The 20,177-nt window shown below is 51.4% G+C and overlaps 1 protein-coding gene across 1 annotated transcript in view; it reads left to right on the forward strand.

Moving 5' to 3' along the window:
- The first annotated feature begins 496 nt into the window (after positions 1 to 496).
- Positions 497 to 20,177, forward strand: part of LOC135442828 (collagen alpha-1(VII) chain-like) — a 161,086-nt gene continuing 141,405 nt past the window's right edge. Inside the window, exons 1-10 of the mRNA XM_064703098.1 lie at positions 497 to 627; positions 2,485 to 2,659; positions 4,734 to 4,893; positions 5,566 to 5,659; positions 8,251 to 8,424; positions 10,612 to 10,766; positions 12,968 to 13,097; positions 15,709 to 15,825; positions 16,330 to 16,485; positions 17,194 to 17,310. Coding sequence (XP_064559168.1) covers positions 552 to 627; positions 2,485 to 2,659; positions 4,734 to 4,893; positions 5,566 to 5,659; positions 8,251 to 8,424; positions 10,612 to 10,766; positions 12,968 to 13,097; positions 15,709 to 15,825; positions 16,330 to 16,485; positions 17,194 to 17,310 — 1,354 coding nt within the window. The 5' untranslated portion in view covers positions 497 to 551. The remainder of the gene's footprint in view (positions 628 to 2,484; positions 2,660 to 4,733; positions 4,894 to 5,565; positions 5,660 to 8,250; positions 8,425 to 10,611; positions 10,767 to 12,967; positions 13,098 to 15,708; positions 15,826 to 16,329; positions 16,486 to 17,193; positions 17,311 to 20,177) is intronic.

Here is a 20,177-nt window from a genome sequence, read left to right on the forward strand (position 1 = left end):
AGGATGAGGAGGCAGCAGCTCCCAGTAGGGAGGATGAAGAGGATGAGGAGAATGAGGAGGCAGCTCCCAAAGGGATGAGGAAGAAAAGGAGGCAGCAATTCCAGATGAGGAGAATGAGGAAGAGGATGATGAGGAGGCAGCAGCTCCGGATGAGGAAACTGAGGAGGGAGAAGAAGATGAGGAGGCAGCAGCTCCCGATGGGGGAGGAAGAGGAGGATGAGGAGGCAGCAGCTCCAGATGAGAAGGATAAGGAGGATGAGGAGGCAGCAGCTCCCAGTGAGGAGGATGAAGAGGATGAGCAGGCAGCACCTCCTGATGGGGAGGAAGAGGAGGATGAGGAGTCAACAGCTTCTAATGGGAAGATTCAATCCCAGTTTTCCAAGCCAGGAGGAGCCTTTTCAGCAGGAGAAAAGCTTTTCCTGGCGCTGAGGGTGGGTGGGAGCGTCACCCTCAGGTGGGCCCAGCTCCAACCTCTTTCCCTCTGCAGGTGAGGGGCTCTCCAGGCTCGGTGCTGGCTTCCAGGGATTCCCAGGAGCTGCTTCCCAAGGGAAATGCTGTGTGCCCAGATCCAGATCCTTGTCCTGGCCCTGACCACGGGGCCCTTCCGAGCTGGGGCTGCTCATGAAGGTGAGTGACAAGTGACACCTGAGTCACCACAGGGACATTTTGGGGACTAAAATCCCTTTTCTGAGCAGATTTTTCTGAAACCACGCATGGATCTGTCAGGGTGGAGCTGTGGTGCCTTTAATTCCTGCTCAGGACCCTCTTAGGTTGGGATTGTGTGGATAACAGAGCACCTCCAAAGGAATTCAGGACCTGTAGGGATGAATCCTCTCCCTGTGCTGGCAGGGATTTCCTGATGGAATTCCTGCAACAAGCAGAAATGAGACACAAGGGCAGGAGGGCCCTGCAGAGAAGATCTTCAGAGGAATTCAGGCTTGAATTCCTGCTCTGGGATTGAATTCAGGGCCTGAATTCCTGCTCTGGGATTGAATTCAGGCCTGAATTCAGGGCTTGAATTCCTGCTTTGGGATTGAATTCAGGCCTGGATCTGGGATTTAATTCAGGGCCTGAATTCCTGCTCTGGGATTTAATTCAGGCCTGAATTTCTGCTCTGGGATTGAATTCAGGCTTGAATTCAGGGCCTGAATTCCTGCTCTGGGATTGAATTCAGGCCTCAATCTATGATTGAATTCAGGGCCTGAATTCCTCATCTGGGATTCATGGAGAAATCAGGGCTCTGCTCATTGTCCTGCCTCTGCTCCAGAGGAAAGTGGGGAGAAAGGGAAAACACTTTCCTTTGGGAGCAGTGTTCCCTCTGCATTCCAAGACCTGGTTCCAGCCACCACGTGGGAAATGGAAGAGGGAAGTCCTCAAGGAAGCCTTGAATCCTTCTCCTGGTTTTTAGGGAGTGGGGATGGCACAAGGATTCACCTCCCCTGCTCCATGCAGGCTCACAAGGAGCTTTGGGGGATGAGGGGCTGGATCCAAAAAGCAGGAGGAAAAGGAATTCCAGGGAAGAGCCCCATGGATGTATTTTTTTGTCTCGGGGGTGGGGAAGATCCTTGGGAGCATCCCCCAGAGTGAATCCAGAGCTCCCAGGATTGTCCCAGGCTGGGTGGGATCCTCCTTTTTCCAACAACCCCCAGGTTTGGAGGTGCAGATCCATCTAAACCCCTTAAATTCAACAAGGAGTTAATGGAATCTTCAGCATCAGCTCGGAAATTAGCTTAATTAAGCTGCTGTCCATCAATTAACCAAGAAACTCAACTCTGGTGCTGTTTAATTCCGGGCTGGGAGCAGGGCAATAAATCAAAGTTTGGAGATGTCTCTGGCAAAGCCATGATGGATGGAATGGGATGTTCATGGAAAATTCCAACTCCCATCCTATCCCCCTGTGACTGATAGAGCTGTCCAGGCTGGGATTTCCTCCAGAAGGTACCAATCCAAATATATTTAAAGTCCCACATTTCCCATGATAGCTCCAGGTACCTGATCCAAGCAGGAATTCCAAGGTTTTGGGAAATTTTTGCCCAAAAAAAAATAAAAAGGAAAGCCCCCAGAATGAGCTGGGTTGTCACAGTTATAGGGGAAAGGGCAAAACCACCATTTTTGGAAAATCCCACCCTTTGGAATCCCATATTTGTTGTTTTCCTCCTCATTCTCCCTGAATGCAAATGAGGGTGGGGTGAGGAAGACTCTCAAAAATCAGCGTGGATGGAGGAAGCTCTGCCATGGACAGGGACCTTCCACTTCCCCAGGTTGTCCTGGCCTTGGAGACTTCCCAGGATGGGGCACTTCTGGATGAGAAGCTTCTCCTGGGTCAGAACATCCAAATGAAGAATTAGGAGGAAATTTAGGGGGACACAACACTCTGGGGAGCACCTAAACCTGTGGAAGGGAAGCACTCCTTCCCTTGGATGTCCTGGGAATTCGGGTGGCTCTGGGGGGTGTCCCTCACTCGCTGTCCCTCTTGTCCCCCAGCCTGCAGGACAGCAGAGGTGGCTGAGATCCTGTTCCTGGTGGGGCACTCGGAGGGAAGCGCGGGGAAGGAGAGCTCCCGGCTGCTCCAGGATTTCATCGGGAGCGTGGCCAGATCCTTCGAGACCGGAGCAGGAGGAGTCCAGCTGGGCCTGGCTCTGTATGGGGAGACACCAAGGTGGGTCTGAGCCTCCTCCTCCAGCCACTGCTGGGGTCCAGCTCCATGGATGGAGCTTCTCAGCTCATGGATGGAGCTTCTGCAGCTCATGGATGGAGCTTCTGCAGCTCATGGATGGAGCTTCTGCAGCTCATGGATGGAGCTTCTGCAGCTCATGGATGGAGCTTCTGCAGCTCATGGATGGAGCTTCTGCAGCTCCATGGATGGAGCTTCTCAGCTCATGGATGGAGCTTCTGCAGCTCATGGATGGAGCTTCTGCAGCTCATGGATGGAGCTTCTCAGCTCATGGATGGAGCTTCTCAGCTCATGGATGGAGCTTCTCAGCTCCATGGATGGAGCTTCTGCAGCTCATGGAGGGAGCTTCTGCAGCTCATGGAGGGAGCTTCTGCAGCTCCATGGATGGAGCTTCTCAGCTCATGGATGGAGCTTCTGCAGCTCATGGAGGGAGCTTCTGCAGCTCATGGAGGGAGCTTCTCAGCTCATGGAGGGAGCTTCTGCAGCTCCATGGATGGAGCTTCTGCAGCTCCATGGATGGAGCTTCTGCAGCTCATGGATGGAGCTTCTGCAGCTCCATGGATGGAGCTTCTGCAGCTCATGGATGGAGCTTCTCAGCTCATGGATGGAGCTTCTGCAGCTCTGGGGAACCTCTGAGCAAGAGCTGAACCCTCAGCAGAGTCACCCAGAGGTGCTTGGACACAGGGAATTCTTTCAGGGCAGGGAGGATGGGTTTCACACTCAAATTCCCAGTTCAGGGCAGGAAGGATGGGTTTAACACCAATTCCCAGTTCAGGGCAGGAAGGATGGGTTTAACACTCAAATTCCCAGTTCAGGACAGGAAGAATGGGTTTAACACCAATTCCAAGTTCAGGGAAGGAAGGATGGGTTTAACACTCAAATTCCCAGTTCAGGGCAGGAAGGATGGGTTTCACACTCAAATTCCCAGTTCAGGGCAGGAAGGATGGGTTTAACACTCAAATTCCCAGTTCAGGGCAGGAAGGATGGGTTTAACACTCAAATTCCAATTTGGAGGCAGGAAGGATGGGTTTAACACTCAAATTCTGAAATCAGGGCAGGAAGGACGGGTTTGACACTGAAATTCCAAGTTCAAGGCAGGAAGGATTGGTTTAACACTGAAATTCCAAGTTCAGGATAGGAAGGGTGGGTTTAACACTCAGATTCCAAGTTCAGGGAAGGAAGGATGATTTTAACACTCAAATTCCAATTTGAGGGCAGGAAGGATGGGTTTAACACTCAAATTCCCAGTTCAGGGCAGGAAGGATGGGTTTAACACTCAAATTCCAAGTTCAGGGCAGGAAGGATGGGTTTAGCACTCAAATTCCCAGTTCAGGGCAGGAAGGATGGGTTTAACACTCAAATTCCAATTTGAGGGCAGGAAGGATGGGTTTAGCACTCAAATTCCCAGTTCAGGGCAGGAAGGATGGGTTTAACACTCAAATTCCAATTTGGAGGCAGGAAGGATGGGTTTCACACTCAAATTCCCAGTTCAGGGCAGGAAGGATGGGTTTAACACTCAAATTCCCAGTTCAGGATAGGAAGGATGGGTTTAACACTCAAATTCCAATTTGGCGGCAGGAAGAATGGGTTTAGCAGTCAAATTCCACGATCAGGGCAGGAAGGATGGGTTTAACACCCAAATTCCCAGTTCAGGGCAGGAAGGATGGGTTTAACACTCAAATTCCCAGTTCAGGGCAGGAAGGATGGGTTTAACACTCAAATTCCAAGTTTTAGATCCTGGGTTGTGGTCCCAGGGTCTGGGGCTGGTTCCCTGCACTCCCCTGACCACTGTGAGGAGAACTTTCCGGCATGAGCTGAATCCATGGAATGGTTTGGGTGGGAAGGGACCTTAAAGACCATTTCATCCCAGATTTCATGGACAGGGACACCTTCCCATATCCCAAGCCATGTCCAGCCTGGCCTAGGACACTTCCAGAGATCCAGGGGCAGCCTCAGCTACTCTGAGCAACTGGAAAAATCCTAAATGTCAATGTTATTTCTGGTTATGGCCACTTCCAGTGCACCCTTTGCTCTTTATTCCCCCTTTTTCCATTCCCAGGATGAGTGTGGAGCTCACGGATTACGTGAGCATCAGGGAAAGGCTGGATGCAGCTCAGGATCTCTCCTCCAAAGGCAGCAGCCTCCACACAGGCTCAGCCCTGGCTTTTGCAGCTCAGGCCTTGGCCCAGCAGGACACCCTGAGACAGGAGGCAGCAAAGGTGGGTGAGCTCCTGGGGTGTTGTCCGGGGAGCAGATGGCTCATCCCAGAATCCTGGAATGGTTTGGGTCGGAAGGGAATTCAAATCCATCCAGTGTCACTTCTCTACCATGGGTAGAGACACCTTCCACCATCCCAGGCTGCTCCAAACCCCATCCAGCCTGGCCTTGGACATTCCAGGGATCCCTGGCCACATCTTCTCTGGGAATTCCATCCCAGCCAGGAATTCCTTCCCAAGATCCCACCCATTCCTGCCTGCCCTCTGGCAGTGGGAAGCCATTTCCACTTTGTCCCATCGCTCCATGACCTTGCAAGCTGTCCCTCTCCACAGGGAGGAATTCTTTCCTAGTATCCAATCCAAACCTAATCCTCCTTTGAGAGCTGATCATGAGGATTTGTAGGGGTGAATCCTCTCCCTGTGCTGGCAGGAATTTCCTCCTGGAATTCCTGCCCTGAGCAGAGATGAGACACAAGGGCAGGAGGGCCCTGCAGAGAAGATCCTCAGGGGAGCAGCTCATGGCAATGATTCCATGGGAGCTTCCTCAAGGTGTGGGGTTTTTGAAGGATTTAATTCCAAGAGAGCGATTTCAGGGATGCGAAACCCCACAGCTCCCTTTGTGACCTCCTGATGTCGAGCCCGTTTCTTCCCCGGCTCTTTTCCCAACCCTTGCAGGTGGTGGTTCTGATCACGGATGGGAAATCCAGAGATTCCGTGGAAGAGGGAGCCCGGATCCTGCAGGATGGGGGGGTGACAGTGTTTGCTGTGGGTACGTTGGGCCCCCAAATCCTCTGTGAGACCAACCCTGGTTCTTCTCCCGTGTGACCAACCCTGGTTCTTCTCCCGTGTGACCAACCCTCGTTCTTCTCCCGTGTGACCAACCCTGGTTCTTCTCCTGTGAGACCAACCCTGGTTCTTCTGTGACCAACCCTGGTTCTTCTCCCGTGTGACCAACCCTGGTTCTTCTCCCGTGTGACCAACCCTGGTTCTTCTCCTGTGAGACCAACCCTGGTTCTTCTTTGGCCAACCCTGGTTCTTCTTTGACCAACCCTGGTTCTTCTCCCGTGTGACCAACCCTGGTCCTTCTCCCGTGTGACCAACCCTGGTGGTTCTCCCGTGTGACCAACCCTGGTTCTTCTCCCGCGTGACCAACCCTGGTCCTTCTCCCGTGTGACCAACCCTGGTCCTTCTCCCGTGTGACCAACCCTGGTTCTTCTCCCGTGTGACCAACCCTGGTTCTTCTCCCGCGTGACCAACCCTGGTTCTTCTCCTGTGTGACCAACCCTGGTTCTTCTCCTGTGTGACCAACCCTGGTCCTTCTCCTGTGTGACCAACCCTGGTTCTTCTCCTGTGTGACCAACCCTGGTCCTTCTCCTGTGTGACCAACCCTGGTCCTTCTCCTGTGTGACCAACCCTGGTTCTTCTCCCGTGTGACCAACCCTGGTTCTTCTCCTGTGTGACCAACCCTGGTGGTTCTCCCGTGTGACCAACCCTGGTTCTTCTCCTGTGAGACCAACCCTGGTTCTTCTCCTGTGTGACCAACCCTGGTTCTCCCGTGTGACCAACCCTGGTTCTTCTCCCGTGTGACCAACCCTGGTCCTTCTCCCGTGTGACCAACCCTGGTCCTTCTCCCGTGTGACCAACCCTGGTCCTTCTCCCGTGTGACCAACCCTGGTTCTTCTGTGACCAACCCTGGTTCTTCTCCTGTGTGACCAACCCTGGTTCTTCTCCCGTGTGACCAACCCTGGTGGTTCTCCCGTGTGACCAACCCTGGTCCTTCTCCCGTGTGACCAACCCTGGTGGTTCTCCTGTGTGACCAACCCTGGTTCTTCTCCCGTGTGACCAACCCTGGTTCTTCTCCCGTGTGACCAACCCTGGTTCTTCTCCCGTGTGACCAACCCTGGTGGTTCTCCCGTGTGACCAACCCTGGTTCTTCTCCTGTGTGACCAACCCTGGTTCTTCTCCTGTGTGACCAACCCTGGTTCTTCTCCTGTGTGACCAACCCTGGTCCTTCTCCCGTGTGACCAACCCTGGTTCTTCTCCCGTGTGACCAACCCTGGTTCTTCTCCCCAGGGAATACTCCTGATTCTCAACACCCTTTTCCTAAAAACTCCTTCCCTCCCCAGGCTCAGCCTTTCCTGCAAGTCCAGGAAAATTGTTGTGTTCTTGGATGTTTTTGTTGTTGTTGTCAAAAACTGGTTTATTCAGTGAGAATCTGTGGTTTTCTATCTGTCAAAGCCACGTGGGAATTCAGAAGGGGTTCAATAAATAGTTCCATGAAAGTCAAAATGTTTTGATGTGACATTTAGGAGAAAAAAAAAAAAAATTGAAAATGCTTTTGCTTCTGAAGTTTTCTTTTCATGGGACTCAGAGATTGACTCAAAAATGTCCCTCAGAATAATTCCATGAGCAACAAAAGGTTCTGCTGCTCCTCCCATCCCCAAGAGTGAAATTCCACCAGCCAAATCCTTCCCTTCCCCAAATATCTCAGGGAATGACAGGAAGGGTGCTGGGGTTTCAACACAAAGAATAACCAGGTCGATTTGAACCAAGGTGAGGTGAAACTGGGGAAGGATTGGTTTGTTGGGTGGGTTGTTCCCCCTTTTTCTGGTTCAACCACAGGAACGCCCTGGAATTTTCAAACAGCCTCCCAAAATCCCATTGTCTGCTCAGCACGGGAATGTCTCTGTACCCAATGGGAAGGACAAGGCCAGATCCTGCCCTGTTCCTGTTTTCCCCCGTTTCTCAGCCCATTGGCAGCACTGAGAAATCCTGACCTCTTTTCCCTGTTGGAAGAATCTTCCTCTGCTTCCCCCTTCCAGCTTGAGGCTCCATTCCTTGTTCCCTCCTTTTCCTTGGCATCACAACCCAAAACTGGCGTCAAACTCAAAGCCCAGCAGTTTCTCCCTATTACAGTGACTTAGACGGTCACTGTGGTGAGAGAAGGACGAGAATCTTGTTTCTTGATCAGAAGGCTGATTTATTGATATAAGATATATAATACATTATAACTATACTAAAAGGAAGAAAAAGAGAGGTTGCAGAGAGCAGCTATGCTAAGAATAGAATAGAAAGAATGAATAACAAAGTTCTGTGTGCAGGGAATCCGTCCCTGAGCTGCTCCTGTGATTGGCCTTTAATGGTACACAAGGAAGATGAGCCAATCACAGGGACACCTGCTACATTTCACAGCAGCTGAGAACAATTGTTTACATTCTTCTTCTGGGGCCCTTTGCTTCCCAGAAGAAGGAGAAATCCCAAAGAAAGGATTTCTATGAAGAAATGTCTGCGACATCTCCCCCTTCCCAAAGCCTGCCCCGCCCCACGGATGGTGTTTGATGTCCTCTTTCCCTCCCCTAGGGATCAAGGATGCTGAGAGGAACGAGTTGGGCAGGATTGCTTCAGATCCCACAGCGGAGCACCTGCTTCACGTGGAGGATTTCCAGCTGCTCCCAGATGTGGCTCCCAAGCTCTCTCGGAGGCTCTGCTTCGCCGCCTCGGAGCCGCCGCGGCCCGTCAGGCACAGGGTGCAAGGTGTGGCCGGGTTCTCCCCTGTGTCCGGTTTATCTCGGCTGTTTGAGGGGCCTGTGAAGGCCCAAGGTGGCCTTGGGACAGCCCGCGTATCGAAGGACGAGAAGAGGCTTCAGTTCTTCTTTCGGTTTTTATGTTTATTAATTGTTTATCTAAAAGATTTTCTTTCAGCCGAACAGAGCTCTGCTCAGCAGCCAGCCATGAGCACACTCCCTGCCCTCCGGACAGTCACCTATCTTTATACCCAAAGTTACGTGTACAATATTTATCATTTTTCCCCAATACCATCTATTCTTATAACTCGGTGCACTTTCAGTAATAACCAATCCAAAGGTGCCACCGTGGCCAAAGAAGATGGAGGAGAAGAGGAAGAAGAAGGAGGGCAGGACACGCCCCAATTCCTCCATCTTACTTCTCTAAACCCCCCTGTACAGAAATCCTAAACCCTGTGTTTCACTCTCTAATTAACCAATCCCTTCACCATTCACCCCGGTGAAACCCTCCTGTCCTCATACAGGTGTCGTCTCCCGTGTAGGATCAAAGTCCAGCCACCAGACACTTCTGGAACATTCCAGGACTCCCGGGCCCCCCAAGGGTGCTCTCGGAGGCCCGGCATCCCAGGACTCAGATCCTGAGATCCCACACCCCTGGTCCTGCTTCCCTTCTGCTCCAACCAGCCTCTGGATGTGCTTCCATGGGGATGAACTTCCCACCACGTCCCTCTGAGGGAGCTGGAGGGGTTGGGTGATGCCGGAGGAGCAGCCAGCTCCTGCTTGGGGACAGTGGTCCTGGGTGCTTTTCTTGTGGCTGCATCTCCATGGTTTGTTTGGGGATACCAGATCCTGGTATCTCTAATTTTTGATTTTTTTTTTTTTAGGGATACCAGATCCTGGTATCACTATTTTTTGAAATTTTTTTTAGGCATACAGATCCTGGTATCCCTATTTTTTGTTGGCTTTTTTTTTTTTTTTTAGAGATACTAGATCCTTGTATCTCTATTTTTTTTTTGGGGGGGGGGATACCAGATCCTGGTATCCCTATTTTTTGATTTATTTTTTTTTTAGGGATACTAGATTCTGGTATCCCTATTTTTTGATTATTTTTTTTAGGGATACCATATCCTGGTATCCCTATTTTTTGAATTTTTTTTAAGGGATACCAGATCCTGGTATCTCTATTTTTTGATAGGTTTTTTTTTAGGGATCCTGGTATCCCTATTTTTTGATTTTTTTAGGGATATCAGGTCCTGGTATCCCTATTTTTTTATTTGTTTTAGGGATATCAGATCCTGGTATCCCTATTTTTTTTTTAGGGATATCAGATCCTGGTATCCCTATTTTTTAATTTTTTTAGGGATATCAGATCCTGGTGTCCCTATTTTTTGATTTTTTTAGGGATACCAGATCCCGATATCCCTATTTTTTTATTTTGTTAAGGATATCAGATCCTTGTATCCCTATTTTTTGATTTTAATGCTTGATCAAACAAAAGGAGCAGCAATGGGATGGAGCAGCATTTCTGCTCCTTGGGTTTTTTTCTTGTGGGATCGTCACAGGGAATTCTGGCAGCACAGCTCAGGTCTGGGGAAGAACTCCATTCCCTGCTGAAGATCCAGGAGGAGATTTCCAGAAGGAGATTTCCAGAAGGAGATTTCCAGGAGGAGATTTCCAGAAGGAGATTTCCAGAAGGAGATTTCCAGAAGGAGATCTCCAAGTCTCTCTTTTTCTTTTTTTTTTTTTTTTTTTTTTTTTTTGGCTTCTTTTGTGGTTCTGCAGCACTTCAGGGCTCCCTGTGACATTCCATGGAAAATCCAGGCTTCCTGTGACATTCCATGGAACATCCAGGCTTCCTGTGACATTCCATGGAGAGTCCAAGCTTCCTGGCAGATTCCTCCAGTGTTGGGAAGGCGAAGGGCAGGGAGGAGCTGCTGCCCCGTGCATTAACCAGCTGTTCACTGGGGAAGTGTAACCAAAAAAATTTTGGTTTCCTGCTTTGTGCTGCCAAAAAACTGGCCAAAAAAAAAAAATTCCTGCTGGATCATCTCCTGTCTGGAAAGAGATCCCAGGTGTCCTTGTGCTCCCAACCTGAGCGACGCCCGTGGCTTTCTCTGTGTGGAATGTGTTGACTCCATCCATGAACTTCCACACGTGGTGGGATCCAATCCAAGCTCTTTCCTCTGTGTTCTTGCAGCTGAGCAGATCCTGGGCCCTCGGGAGCTGCGTGTCAGCGAGCACGGCCACAACTCCCTGAGGCTCTCGTGGGTGGCAGCCACGGGCAGGGTGACAGGGTACCGTGTCCATGTCCACCCCTCGCTGCCACCGGGGCAGCCGGAGCACCAGAGACAGGTAGGGTCAGGTTCCCATGTTACACCCAAATTCCAAGTTCAGGGAAGGAAGGATGAACCAGCTGGGGTTCAGTTCCCAATGTTGGGGTGCAGTTCCCAGTGTTGTGGGGTCATCCTGTGTTGAGGGCGCAACCCAGTTAGGAGGTGGCACCATGTCCTTCAGCCATCCTGGACACAGAAGAATTGGTGGGAATTCCTGAGGGTTGAAGTGAAGGTGTGGATCCACCACCAGTTTCAGTTCCCAGTGTTGGGTTTCCTTTCCCAATGTTGTGGGGTCATCCCCTGTTGAGGGCACAACCCAGTTAGGAGGTGGCACCATGTCCTTCAGCCATCCTGGGCACAGCAGAATTGGTGGGAATTCCTGAGGGTTGAAGTGAAGGTGTAGATCCACCATGGGACCTGCCAGTTTCAGTTCTCAGTGTTGAGTTCAGTTCCCAATGTTGGATTTCCTTTCCCAATGTTGTGGGGTCATCCCATGTTGATCCCACAGCCCAGTTAGGAGGTGGCACCATGTTCCCTAACTATTCTGGTCACAACGGAATTGGTGGGAATTCCTGAGGGTTGAAGTGAAGGTGTGGATCCACCATTGGATCCACCAGTTTCAGTTCTCAGTGGTGGGTTCAGTTCCCAATGTTGGGTTTCCTTTCCCAATGTTGCAGGGTCATTCCGTGTTGATCCCACAGCCTGGTTAGGAGGTGGCACCGTGTCCCTCAGCCATCCTGGGCACAGCAGCATTGGTGGGAATTCCTGAGGGTTGAAGTGAAGTTGTAGATCCACCATGAGTGAGGATCCACCATGGGATTCACCAGTTTCAGTTCCCAAAGTTGGGGCTTCATCCCATGTTGAGGTCACAGCCCAGTTAGGAGGAGACACCACGTCCCTCAGCCATCCTGGGCACAGCAGGATGGGTGGGAATACCCGAGGGTTGAAGTGAAGGTGTGGATCCATCATTGGATCCACCAGTTTCAGTTCCCAGTGTTGGGTTTCAGTTCCCAGTGTTGGGTTTCCTTTCCCAATGTTGTGGGGTCATCCCCTGTTGAGGGCACAACCCAGTTAGGAGGTGGCACCATGTCCTTCAGCCATCCTGGGCACAGCAGAATTGGTGGGAATTCCTGAGGGTTGAAGTGAAGCTGTAGATCCACCATGGGTGTGGATCCACCATGGGATCCACCAGTTTCAGTCCCCAGTGTTGGGTTTCAGTTCCCAAAGTTGGGAGTTCATCCTCTTTTGAGGGCCTAATTAGGAGGTCAAACCACATCCCTCAGCCGTCCTGGGCACAGCAGGATTGGTAGGAATTCCTGAGGGTTGAAGTGAAGTTGTAGATCCACCATGAGTGAGGATCCACCATGGGATCCACTCCATGTCCCTCAGCCATTGAGGTCACAATGGAATTAGCAGGAATTCCTGAGGGTTGTAGTGAAGCTGTGGATCCACCATGGGATCCACCAGTTACAATTCCCAGTGCTGGATTTTCCCAGTGCTCCCAGTTTTGGGGGGGTCATGCTGGGTTAGGAGGTGGCACCCAACCTTCCCAATATCCAATCCTTCCTCTCCTTATCTTTATGATGCCACCACTCCATCCCATCCAGCCTCTCTGGCAGCATCTCCTGCTCCTCCTGCTGCCAGGGCTGTTCATTTTGGTGAGATCTCCGTGGATTTGGGGATTTTCCATGTCCTTGTGTGAGGGATGCTGCCGTGTGCTCCAGCTCATAAAGTTTGGGAGTTAGACTGAAGGGCAGAAGACACATGCCCTAAAAGCTTTGATTCCTAATAATAGAACAAAGCTATGAAAGCTTAAATTATTAAGGTGGAGATTATTAATTGTATTAATTATTAAAATTGTATTTAACTGGAATGATCATCCTTGGCAGCTTCTGTGTTTTCCCTGTTATTATGAGATCCTGAACTTCTGTTTCCATCTCCTGCCCTCAGGTTACATCAAAAATTCCTTCCCTGAGCTTAAAAAAGAACTTTCTTGGTTGTTTTCCCTCCATTTTCTTCAAAGGAATTTGAGATCACCTTTACCCTTAATGCACTCCCCATGTTTTATTTCCTGGGCTATTCCACAATTTGAGGATCACAACCTCTGGGTGAGGGTTTAAGAGGCTCCTGCTCATGGCAGTCACCTGGAGCAGGTGTGGCAGGTGGCCTGGTGTTCTGTGCGGGTGTGACAGCGGTGTCCCTTGTCCCCCTGTGTGGCAGATGGAGGTGGACGGGGACACCACCACGGTGCTGGTGACAGGTCTGAAGCCCAGCACCAAGTACGTGCTGACGGTGAGGGCCAGCTACGGAGGGACCCTGGGGGAGCCTGCGGCCACCAAAGGGAAAACAGGTGAGGGTCCCCTGGGATGGGTGGAGGGATGGAGGCTTGGAAAGAGGATGGAGGGATGGATGAGAGAGGGAGGGAGGTGGGATGGTGGGATGGATAGCAGGATGGATGGATGGATGGATGAGGAATGGAGGGATGGAGATGGATGGATGGATGAGGAATGGAGATGGATGGAGATGGATGGAGATGCATGGATGGATGGATGGATGGATGGATGAGGGATAGAGGCATGGAAAAAGGATGGAGGGATGATGGATGGATGGATGATGGAGGGAGGGAGGAATGGATGATGGATAGCAGGATAGATGGATGATGGATGGATAGCAGGACAGATGGATGGATGGACGAGGAATGGAGGGATGGATGGATGGATGGATGGATGGATGGATGGATGGATGGATGGATGGGGAATGGAGGGATGGAGATGGATGGATGGATGAGGAATGGAGGGATGCAGATGGATGGATGAATGAGGAATGGATGGATGGATGAGGAATGGAGGGATGGAGATGGATGGATGGATGGATGGATGAGGAATGGATGGATGGATGGATGGATGAGGAATGGAGGGATGGAGATGGATGGATGGATGATGGAGGGAGGGAGGAATGGATGATGGATGGATAGTAGGATGGATGGATGAATGGATGAGGAATGGATGGATGGATGAGGGAGGGAGGAATGGGTGGATAAATGGATAGCAGGATAGATGGATGATGGAATGGTGTGATGGATGGTGGGATGGATGATTGATGGATGGAGGGATGGATGATTGATGGGTGGTGGGATGAATGGATGATGGATGGATGGATGGATGAGAGAGGGAGGAATAGATGGATGATGGAATGTTGGGATGGATGAGGGACGGACGACGGAGGGATGGAGGGAGGGAGGGACGGACAGAGGGATGGACAGATGGATGGATGGATGATGGAGAGAGGGATGGATGGTGAGATGGATAGCAGAATAGATGGCATGGTGGGATGGAGGTATGATGGATGGATGGATGGATGGATGGATGGATGGATGGATGGATGGATGGATGGTTGGATGGATGGATGGATGGATGGAGGCATGGATTTGGAGCTTCAAATTTTATTAGAGAAGCTTCCATTTAGTCCTGAGGTGCAGGAAGCTCCTTGGCTTTCCAAATTCCTCCAAGAGGAGCCTGGACGGGGCTGGATCCAATCCCAACCCCAGGCTGTCAATGCAATAAATCTAAGGAATTACAGAGGTGTGGCTGAACCTTTGTCCAAGGATTAAAGATGGCAAACCAGGTTTATTTATATTATATAAACTTTATGTTAAAATTCATGATTCCTTATGATAAATAAGTAGATGAAAAGATCTTAATCAGAATTATTTACTGCACAGTAGAGAAACTAAAACTACCAGGATAGGACAGAATCGTGCACTTTATCAAAGTAATTATACCATAGTAATTATATTGAAGTAATTATATTAAAGTTATTTTAATAAAATTAACAAAAAAAAATTATTGAAGTAGAGATTGATGTCACTCACCCAGACCAATATCCAGGGGCAGATCTCTTCTGCTGACCCTCAAGGGGTGACTTTGAGGGGCGTCCCCACCCAAAGGAAAATCTCCGTTCCCAAGACAGGACATGGGGATGTGTCAGGAGAACATTTGAAAGTGGGACTGGACTTTCACCCCCTCTGCTTTTAGGGATTTTCGGAGTTCCCTAATCCCACTCTGCTCCCGGGATGAAGCTCCAATCCTGCTTTGCTTGAGGGGTTTTTAAAGAATTATTCCTTCCCTTCCTTCCCTTCCTTCCGCCACTTCCTTCCTTCCTTCCTTCCTTCCGCCACTTCCTTCCGCCACTTCCTTCCGCCACTTCCTTCCGCCACTTCCTTCCGCCACTTCCTTCCGCCACTTCCTTCCGCCCCTTCCTCCCGCCCCTTCCTTCCTTCCGCCCCTTCCCTTCCCTTCCCTTCCCTTCCCTTCCCTTCCCTTCCCTTCCCTTCCCTTCCCTTCCCTTCCCTTCCCTTCCCTTCCCTCCCCTCCCCTTCCCTTCCCTTCCCCCCCCCTCCCCCCCTGCGACGTCCGGAATTGTTTGTCTTCCTGAGGGAAGGTCTCTGACAGGATGAATAAATAAAGCTCCTCAATGAGGTTTGGCTCATCTGTACCTGCCAGCAAGAAGATGGAACGTCTTTATGGGTGGAAATAAAGCCATTTGATCTCTCCTCTTATCATCCCCAACACGGAGCCAGAGGCAGGAGCCATAAATCCGCCTGCCATGGATCCAAACGGGCTCCTCTCCCTTGGAATTGTGGCCGTGGGAGCAAAGCAGGCTTTGATTCACGGCTCTGGTTCCTGCTCAGTCTGCAAGAAATGCGGAGTTTCCCCTGCCATGGGGAGATTTCAGATCCCAGCAGCATTCCCAGAGAAAACTCCCAAACTTTCAGCCCTGGGATGTTTCATCCCTATTTTCAAGTGGCAGGAGGGAGATTGTTGATTTTAAGGAACCAGATTTGGTGCTTCTCCTCTTTGTGTCTCTCTGCCCCTGAGGACAAAAGATTTTCCAAGGATTTTTTTTTTCCATTATTCCAGCACTTCCAGCTCCATTTCTGCCCTATTTTTGTGTCCCCAAAGCTCCCGTGCCTCCAGTCACCAATTTCCGTGTGATAGAAGAAGGACTTTTCAGCCTGAGGGTGGCTTGGACACCTCCCCTGGGCAAGCTGGAGGGCTACAAGATCTACATCCCCAGGGGTGAGTTTTGTTAACTTTTTATTAATTTTAGTCAATTTTTAGTTGATTTTTCTTGTTTTTTTCTTGGTGTTTGCTTTAAAAGGAGCAGTGATCCAAGGGCAGGGAAGGTGCTGTGAACTCCTGGCATGACTCTGGAAAAAGTCCAGGATAGACATTTCCAAATATTGTGGTTCTTCCAGGATGGAGGAGACTCCTTGGAAGGACTTTTCCTTGGAAGAGCAGGCTGAGGATGATGCTGTGAATTCCTTGTTTGCCCTGGCACATCCAGATGTTTTTCCCTCTCGAGTACCTGCTCTGGTGGGATTTGGGATGAGTTTGGGGTGCCTCCCACTCCCCTCCGTGGGATCTGAGGGCTGGCACAGCACAGCCAGAATTCCACCACACGGATTGGGAGATTCCAACCACACCCCTGAGCCACCTCCATGGTGTGAAGATAAATCCCTCTCTGGTGGGGTTTATCCTCATGGGAATCCTTCACCATCCCTTTTCCCCTTGATTTTGCAGCCAACAAGCCCGGGGTGACCCTCGAGCAGATCCTGCGGGGCGATGTCTCTTCCCACCTGCTGGAAAACCTGCAGGAGGACAGGGAATACAGCATCAGCATCTACGCCGTGTATCCCGAGGGCCCGAGCCAGCCCGTGGCTGCTCTGGGCAGGACACGTAAGAGCTGGGTGGGCCCTTTTGTCCCCACTCTTGTTGGTCACTTTTGTCCCCAGCTGTCCTGTCCCCACCTCAGAGTTGGTGCCCTCATGCACCAGGATCTTCCCAATTCCATCCCAACTCTTCCCTCATGGACATTCCCTCAGTGCCATCCTAAAGTTTGAGGGGAATCGTTTTCCCTCCTGTTTTGCACCCACACTTCACAAAGTTGTTTGGCCCCAAAGAGGGGACAGGGACAGATTGGAATGTTCTCCCTCTGCTTTATGAGATGCCCTCAGCCCCTGGGCAGGAGCTCCTGGAAATCCCTCTCTTGGCATCATTAAGGCTGGAAAAACCCTCTGAGATCCCTGAATCCAATCGTCCCCAGCCATGTCCCCAGGTGCCACATGCACGTGGCTTTGAAATCTCTCCAGGGATGTGACTCCACTGCTGCCCTGGGCAGCTCTTCCAGTGCCTGACCATCCTTTCCATCAAGATATTTTTTCCAAAATCCAGCCTGAACCTCTCCTGGCGCAGCTTGAGGCCATTCCCTCGTGTCCTGCCCCTCATTCCGTGGGAGCAGAGCCCAGTCCCACCCACCCACCTCCCTTCAGGTGTTCCCTTCACCCAGGAGAGCTGGAGGAACATTCATGGAGAAATATTGTTTCCCCAAAAGTCCTCCATTCCCAACTGAGGGCTCCTAAATTTTATTTCTTTTCCTCCTTGCAGTGAAGCTCCTGCCTGTGGAGAACCTCGTGCTGCAGAACGAGACCACGGACACGCTCCAGGCCCGGTGGAGCCCTGTCCGGGGAGCAACGGGATACAGGCTCACCTGGACATCAGCAGGTATGGATGGGGTGGGATTCAGGCTCACCTGGACATCAGCAGGTATGGATGGGGTGGGATTCAGGCTCACCTGGACATCAGCAGGGATGGACAGGGTGGGATTCAGGCTCACCTGGACAGGGTGGGATTCAGGCTCACCTGGACATCAGCAGGGACAGGAATGGGATTCAGGCTCACCTGGACATCAGCAGGTATGGATGGGGTGGGATTCAGGCTCACCTGGACATCACCTGGACAGGGTGGGATTCAGGCTCACCTGGACATCAGCAGGGACAGGAATGGGATTCAGGCTCACCTGGACATCAGCAGGTATGGACAGGGTGGGATTCAGGCTCACCTGGACATCAGCAGGTATGGATGGGCTGGGATTCAGGCTCACCTGGACATCAGCAGGTATGGATGGGGTGGGATTCAGGCTCACCTGGACATCAGCAGGGATGGATGGGCTGGGATTCAGGCTGACCTGGACATCAGCAGGGATGGACAAGGTGGGATTCAGGCTCACCTGGACATCAGCAGGGATGGATGGGATGGGATTCAGGCTCACCTGGACATCAGCAAGGAGGGACAGGGTGGGATTCAGGCTCACCTGGACATCAGCAGGGATGGACAGGGTGGGATTCAGGCTCACCTGGACATCAGCAGGGATGGACAGGGTGGGATTCAGGCTCACCTGGACATCAGCAGGGATGGATGGAATGGGATTCAGGCTCACCTGGACATCAGCAGGTATGGATGGGGTGGGATTCAGGCTCACCTGGACATCAGCAGGGATGGATGGAATGGGATTCAGGCTCACCTGGACATCAGCAGGGATGGACAGGGTGGGATTCAGGCTCACCTGGACATCACCTGGACAGGGTGGGATTCAGGCTCACCTGGACACCAGCAGGGACAGGAATGGGATTCAGGCTCACCTGGACATCAGCAGGTATGGACAGGGTGGGATTCAGGCTCACCTGGACATCAGCAGGTATGGATGGGCTGGGATTCAGGCTCACCTGGACATCAGCAGGTATGGACAGGGTGGGATTCAGGCTCACCTGGACATCAGCAGGTATGGACAGGGTGGGATTCAGGCTCACCTGGACATCAGCAGGGACAGGAATGGGATTCAGGCTCACCTGGACATCACCTGGACAGGGTGGGATTCAGGCTCACCTGGACATCACCTGGACAGGGTGGGATTCAGGCTCACCTGGACATCAGCAGGGACAGGAATGGGATTCAGGCTCACCTGGACATCAGCAGGGATGGACAGGGTGGGATTCAGGCTCACCTGGACATCAGCAGGGATGGATGGGATGGGATTCAGGCTCACCTGGACATCAGCAGGGACAGGGTGGGATTCAGGCTCACCTGGACATCAGCAGGGATGGATGGGGTGGGATTCAGGCTCACCTGGACATCAGCAGGGATGGATGGGTGGGATTCAGGCTCACCTGGACATCACCTGGACAGGGTGGGATTCAGGCTCACCTGGACATCACCTGGACAGGGCTGGGGGTGTGGAGGGCACACAGGGCATGGAAAAGTTGGGATCTGTGAGATTCCCAAAGTGTTGGATGCACTTTGGATTGGATTGGATTCCATCTTTGTCCAGAGGGAATTGGGATTTCATTTTTTTCTCTTCCATGGATGCCAAAATTTCCTGCTGTGGCTCTGCATGGTGGATATCCAGCCTTGTTACCTGGAATTATTATTCCTTGAGGAGCCTTGGAATAGCTGACAGAGCTGGGAAAACCCTCCCTGCAGAGCTGCCCAGCCCTGAGAATTTGGGGTCACCCCTTTTTTGGGGGACAGCTGAGTGTGTGATTTTTGGGGGGACAGCCTGTAAGTGCCTGTGCTTGTGGCTTTTCTCTCTGCAGCACTAAAACCAGGCTGAATGCCTCAGAATCCTCATTTTTAGGTAAATTTGGAAGTTTGGAGACAGATCCACCTTTGCAGCTGGAGCTTCTCTCCTGCCTTGAATCCAAAGATATTTTCCATGGGATAGTGGGAGCAGGAGTGAGAAATTCCAGCTTGATGGCAGATTTTGGCCTTGGGAGATGGATGTTGAGATGGATGTTTCTGGGGCTCAGGGATGTCAGGACACCCAGGCTTTGAACAAAAACCACATTTTCTTCCCCATCAGCTCCCCTGGTTATGGTGGAAGGAGACATCTCCACCAGGAAAGGTGGGGGAACAGCTCCAAAGCTCACCAGGAGGGAAAAACCTTCACAGGGAAGACATAAAACAGCTTTTAGGGCTTTGTAATGAACCCAAATCTCAGCAGTTTGCTCGGTCTGGGACTGGGGACACTGAGGGGACAGTGGCATGACCTCATCACCTCCACCCCGAATTTCCAGCTGCTTTTGCACCTGCTGCCTGCTCACCCCAATTCCAGGGGTGGAAAAATCCCAAGGGCAGCCCCCACTGGATGCTGAGTCCTCTTCCCAAACTTCATCCCATCCCAGGATTAGGGATGTGGTGATGGGATCCAGACCCTGCTGCACGGGAAGGGTTTGGTTTTCCTCGTCTGGTTTTTAAAACCGGGATTAGATGAGCACAAACTCTGGGTCCACTTCCCAAATCCCATCCCATCCCGGGATTAGGGATGTGGTGATGGGATCCTATCCCAAGCACAGAAGGGATTTGGTTTTCCTCGTCTGGTTTTTAAAACCGGGATTAGATGAGCACAAACTCTGGGTCCTCTTCCTAAATCCCATCCCATCCCGGGATTGGGGATGTGGTGATGGGATCCGAACCCTGCTGCACGGGAGGGGTTTGGTTTTCCTCGTTTTACTTTTAAAACCGGGATTAGATGAGCACAAACTCTGGGTCTGCTTCCCAAACCCCATCCCGTCTCGGGATTAGGGATGTGGTGA

The sequence above is a fragment of the Zonotrichia leucophrys genome, chromosome 1A, assembly GCF_028769735.1.
Source record: "Zonotrichia leucophrys gambelii isolate GWCS_2022_RI chromosome 1A, RI_Zleu_2.0, whole genome shotgun sequence".
NCBI classification, from domain to species: Eukaryota; Metazoa; Chordata; class Aves; order Passeriformes; family Passerellidae; genus Zonotrichia; species Zonotrichia leucophrys.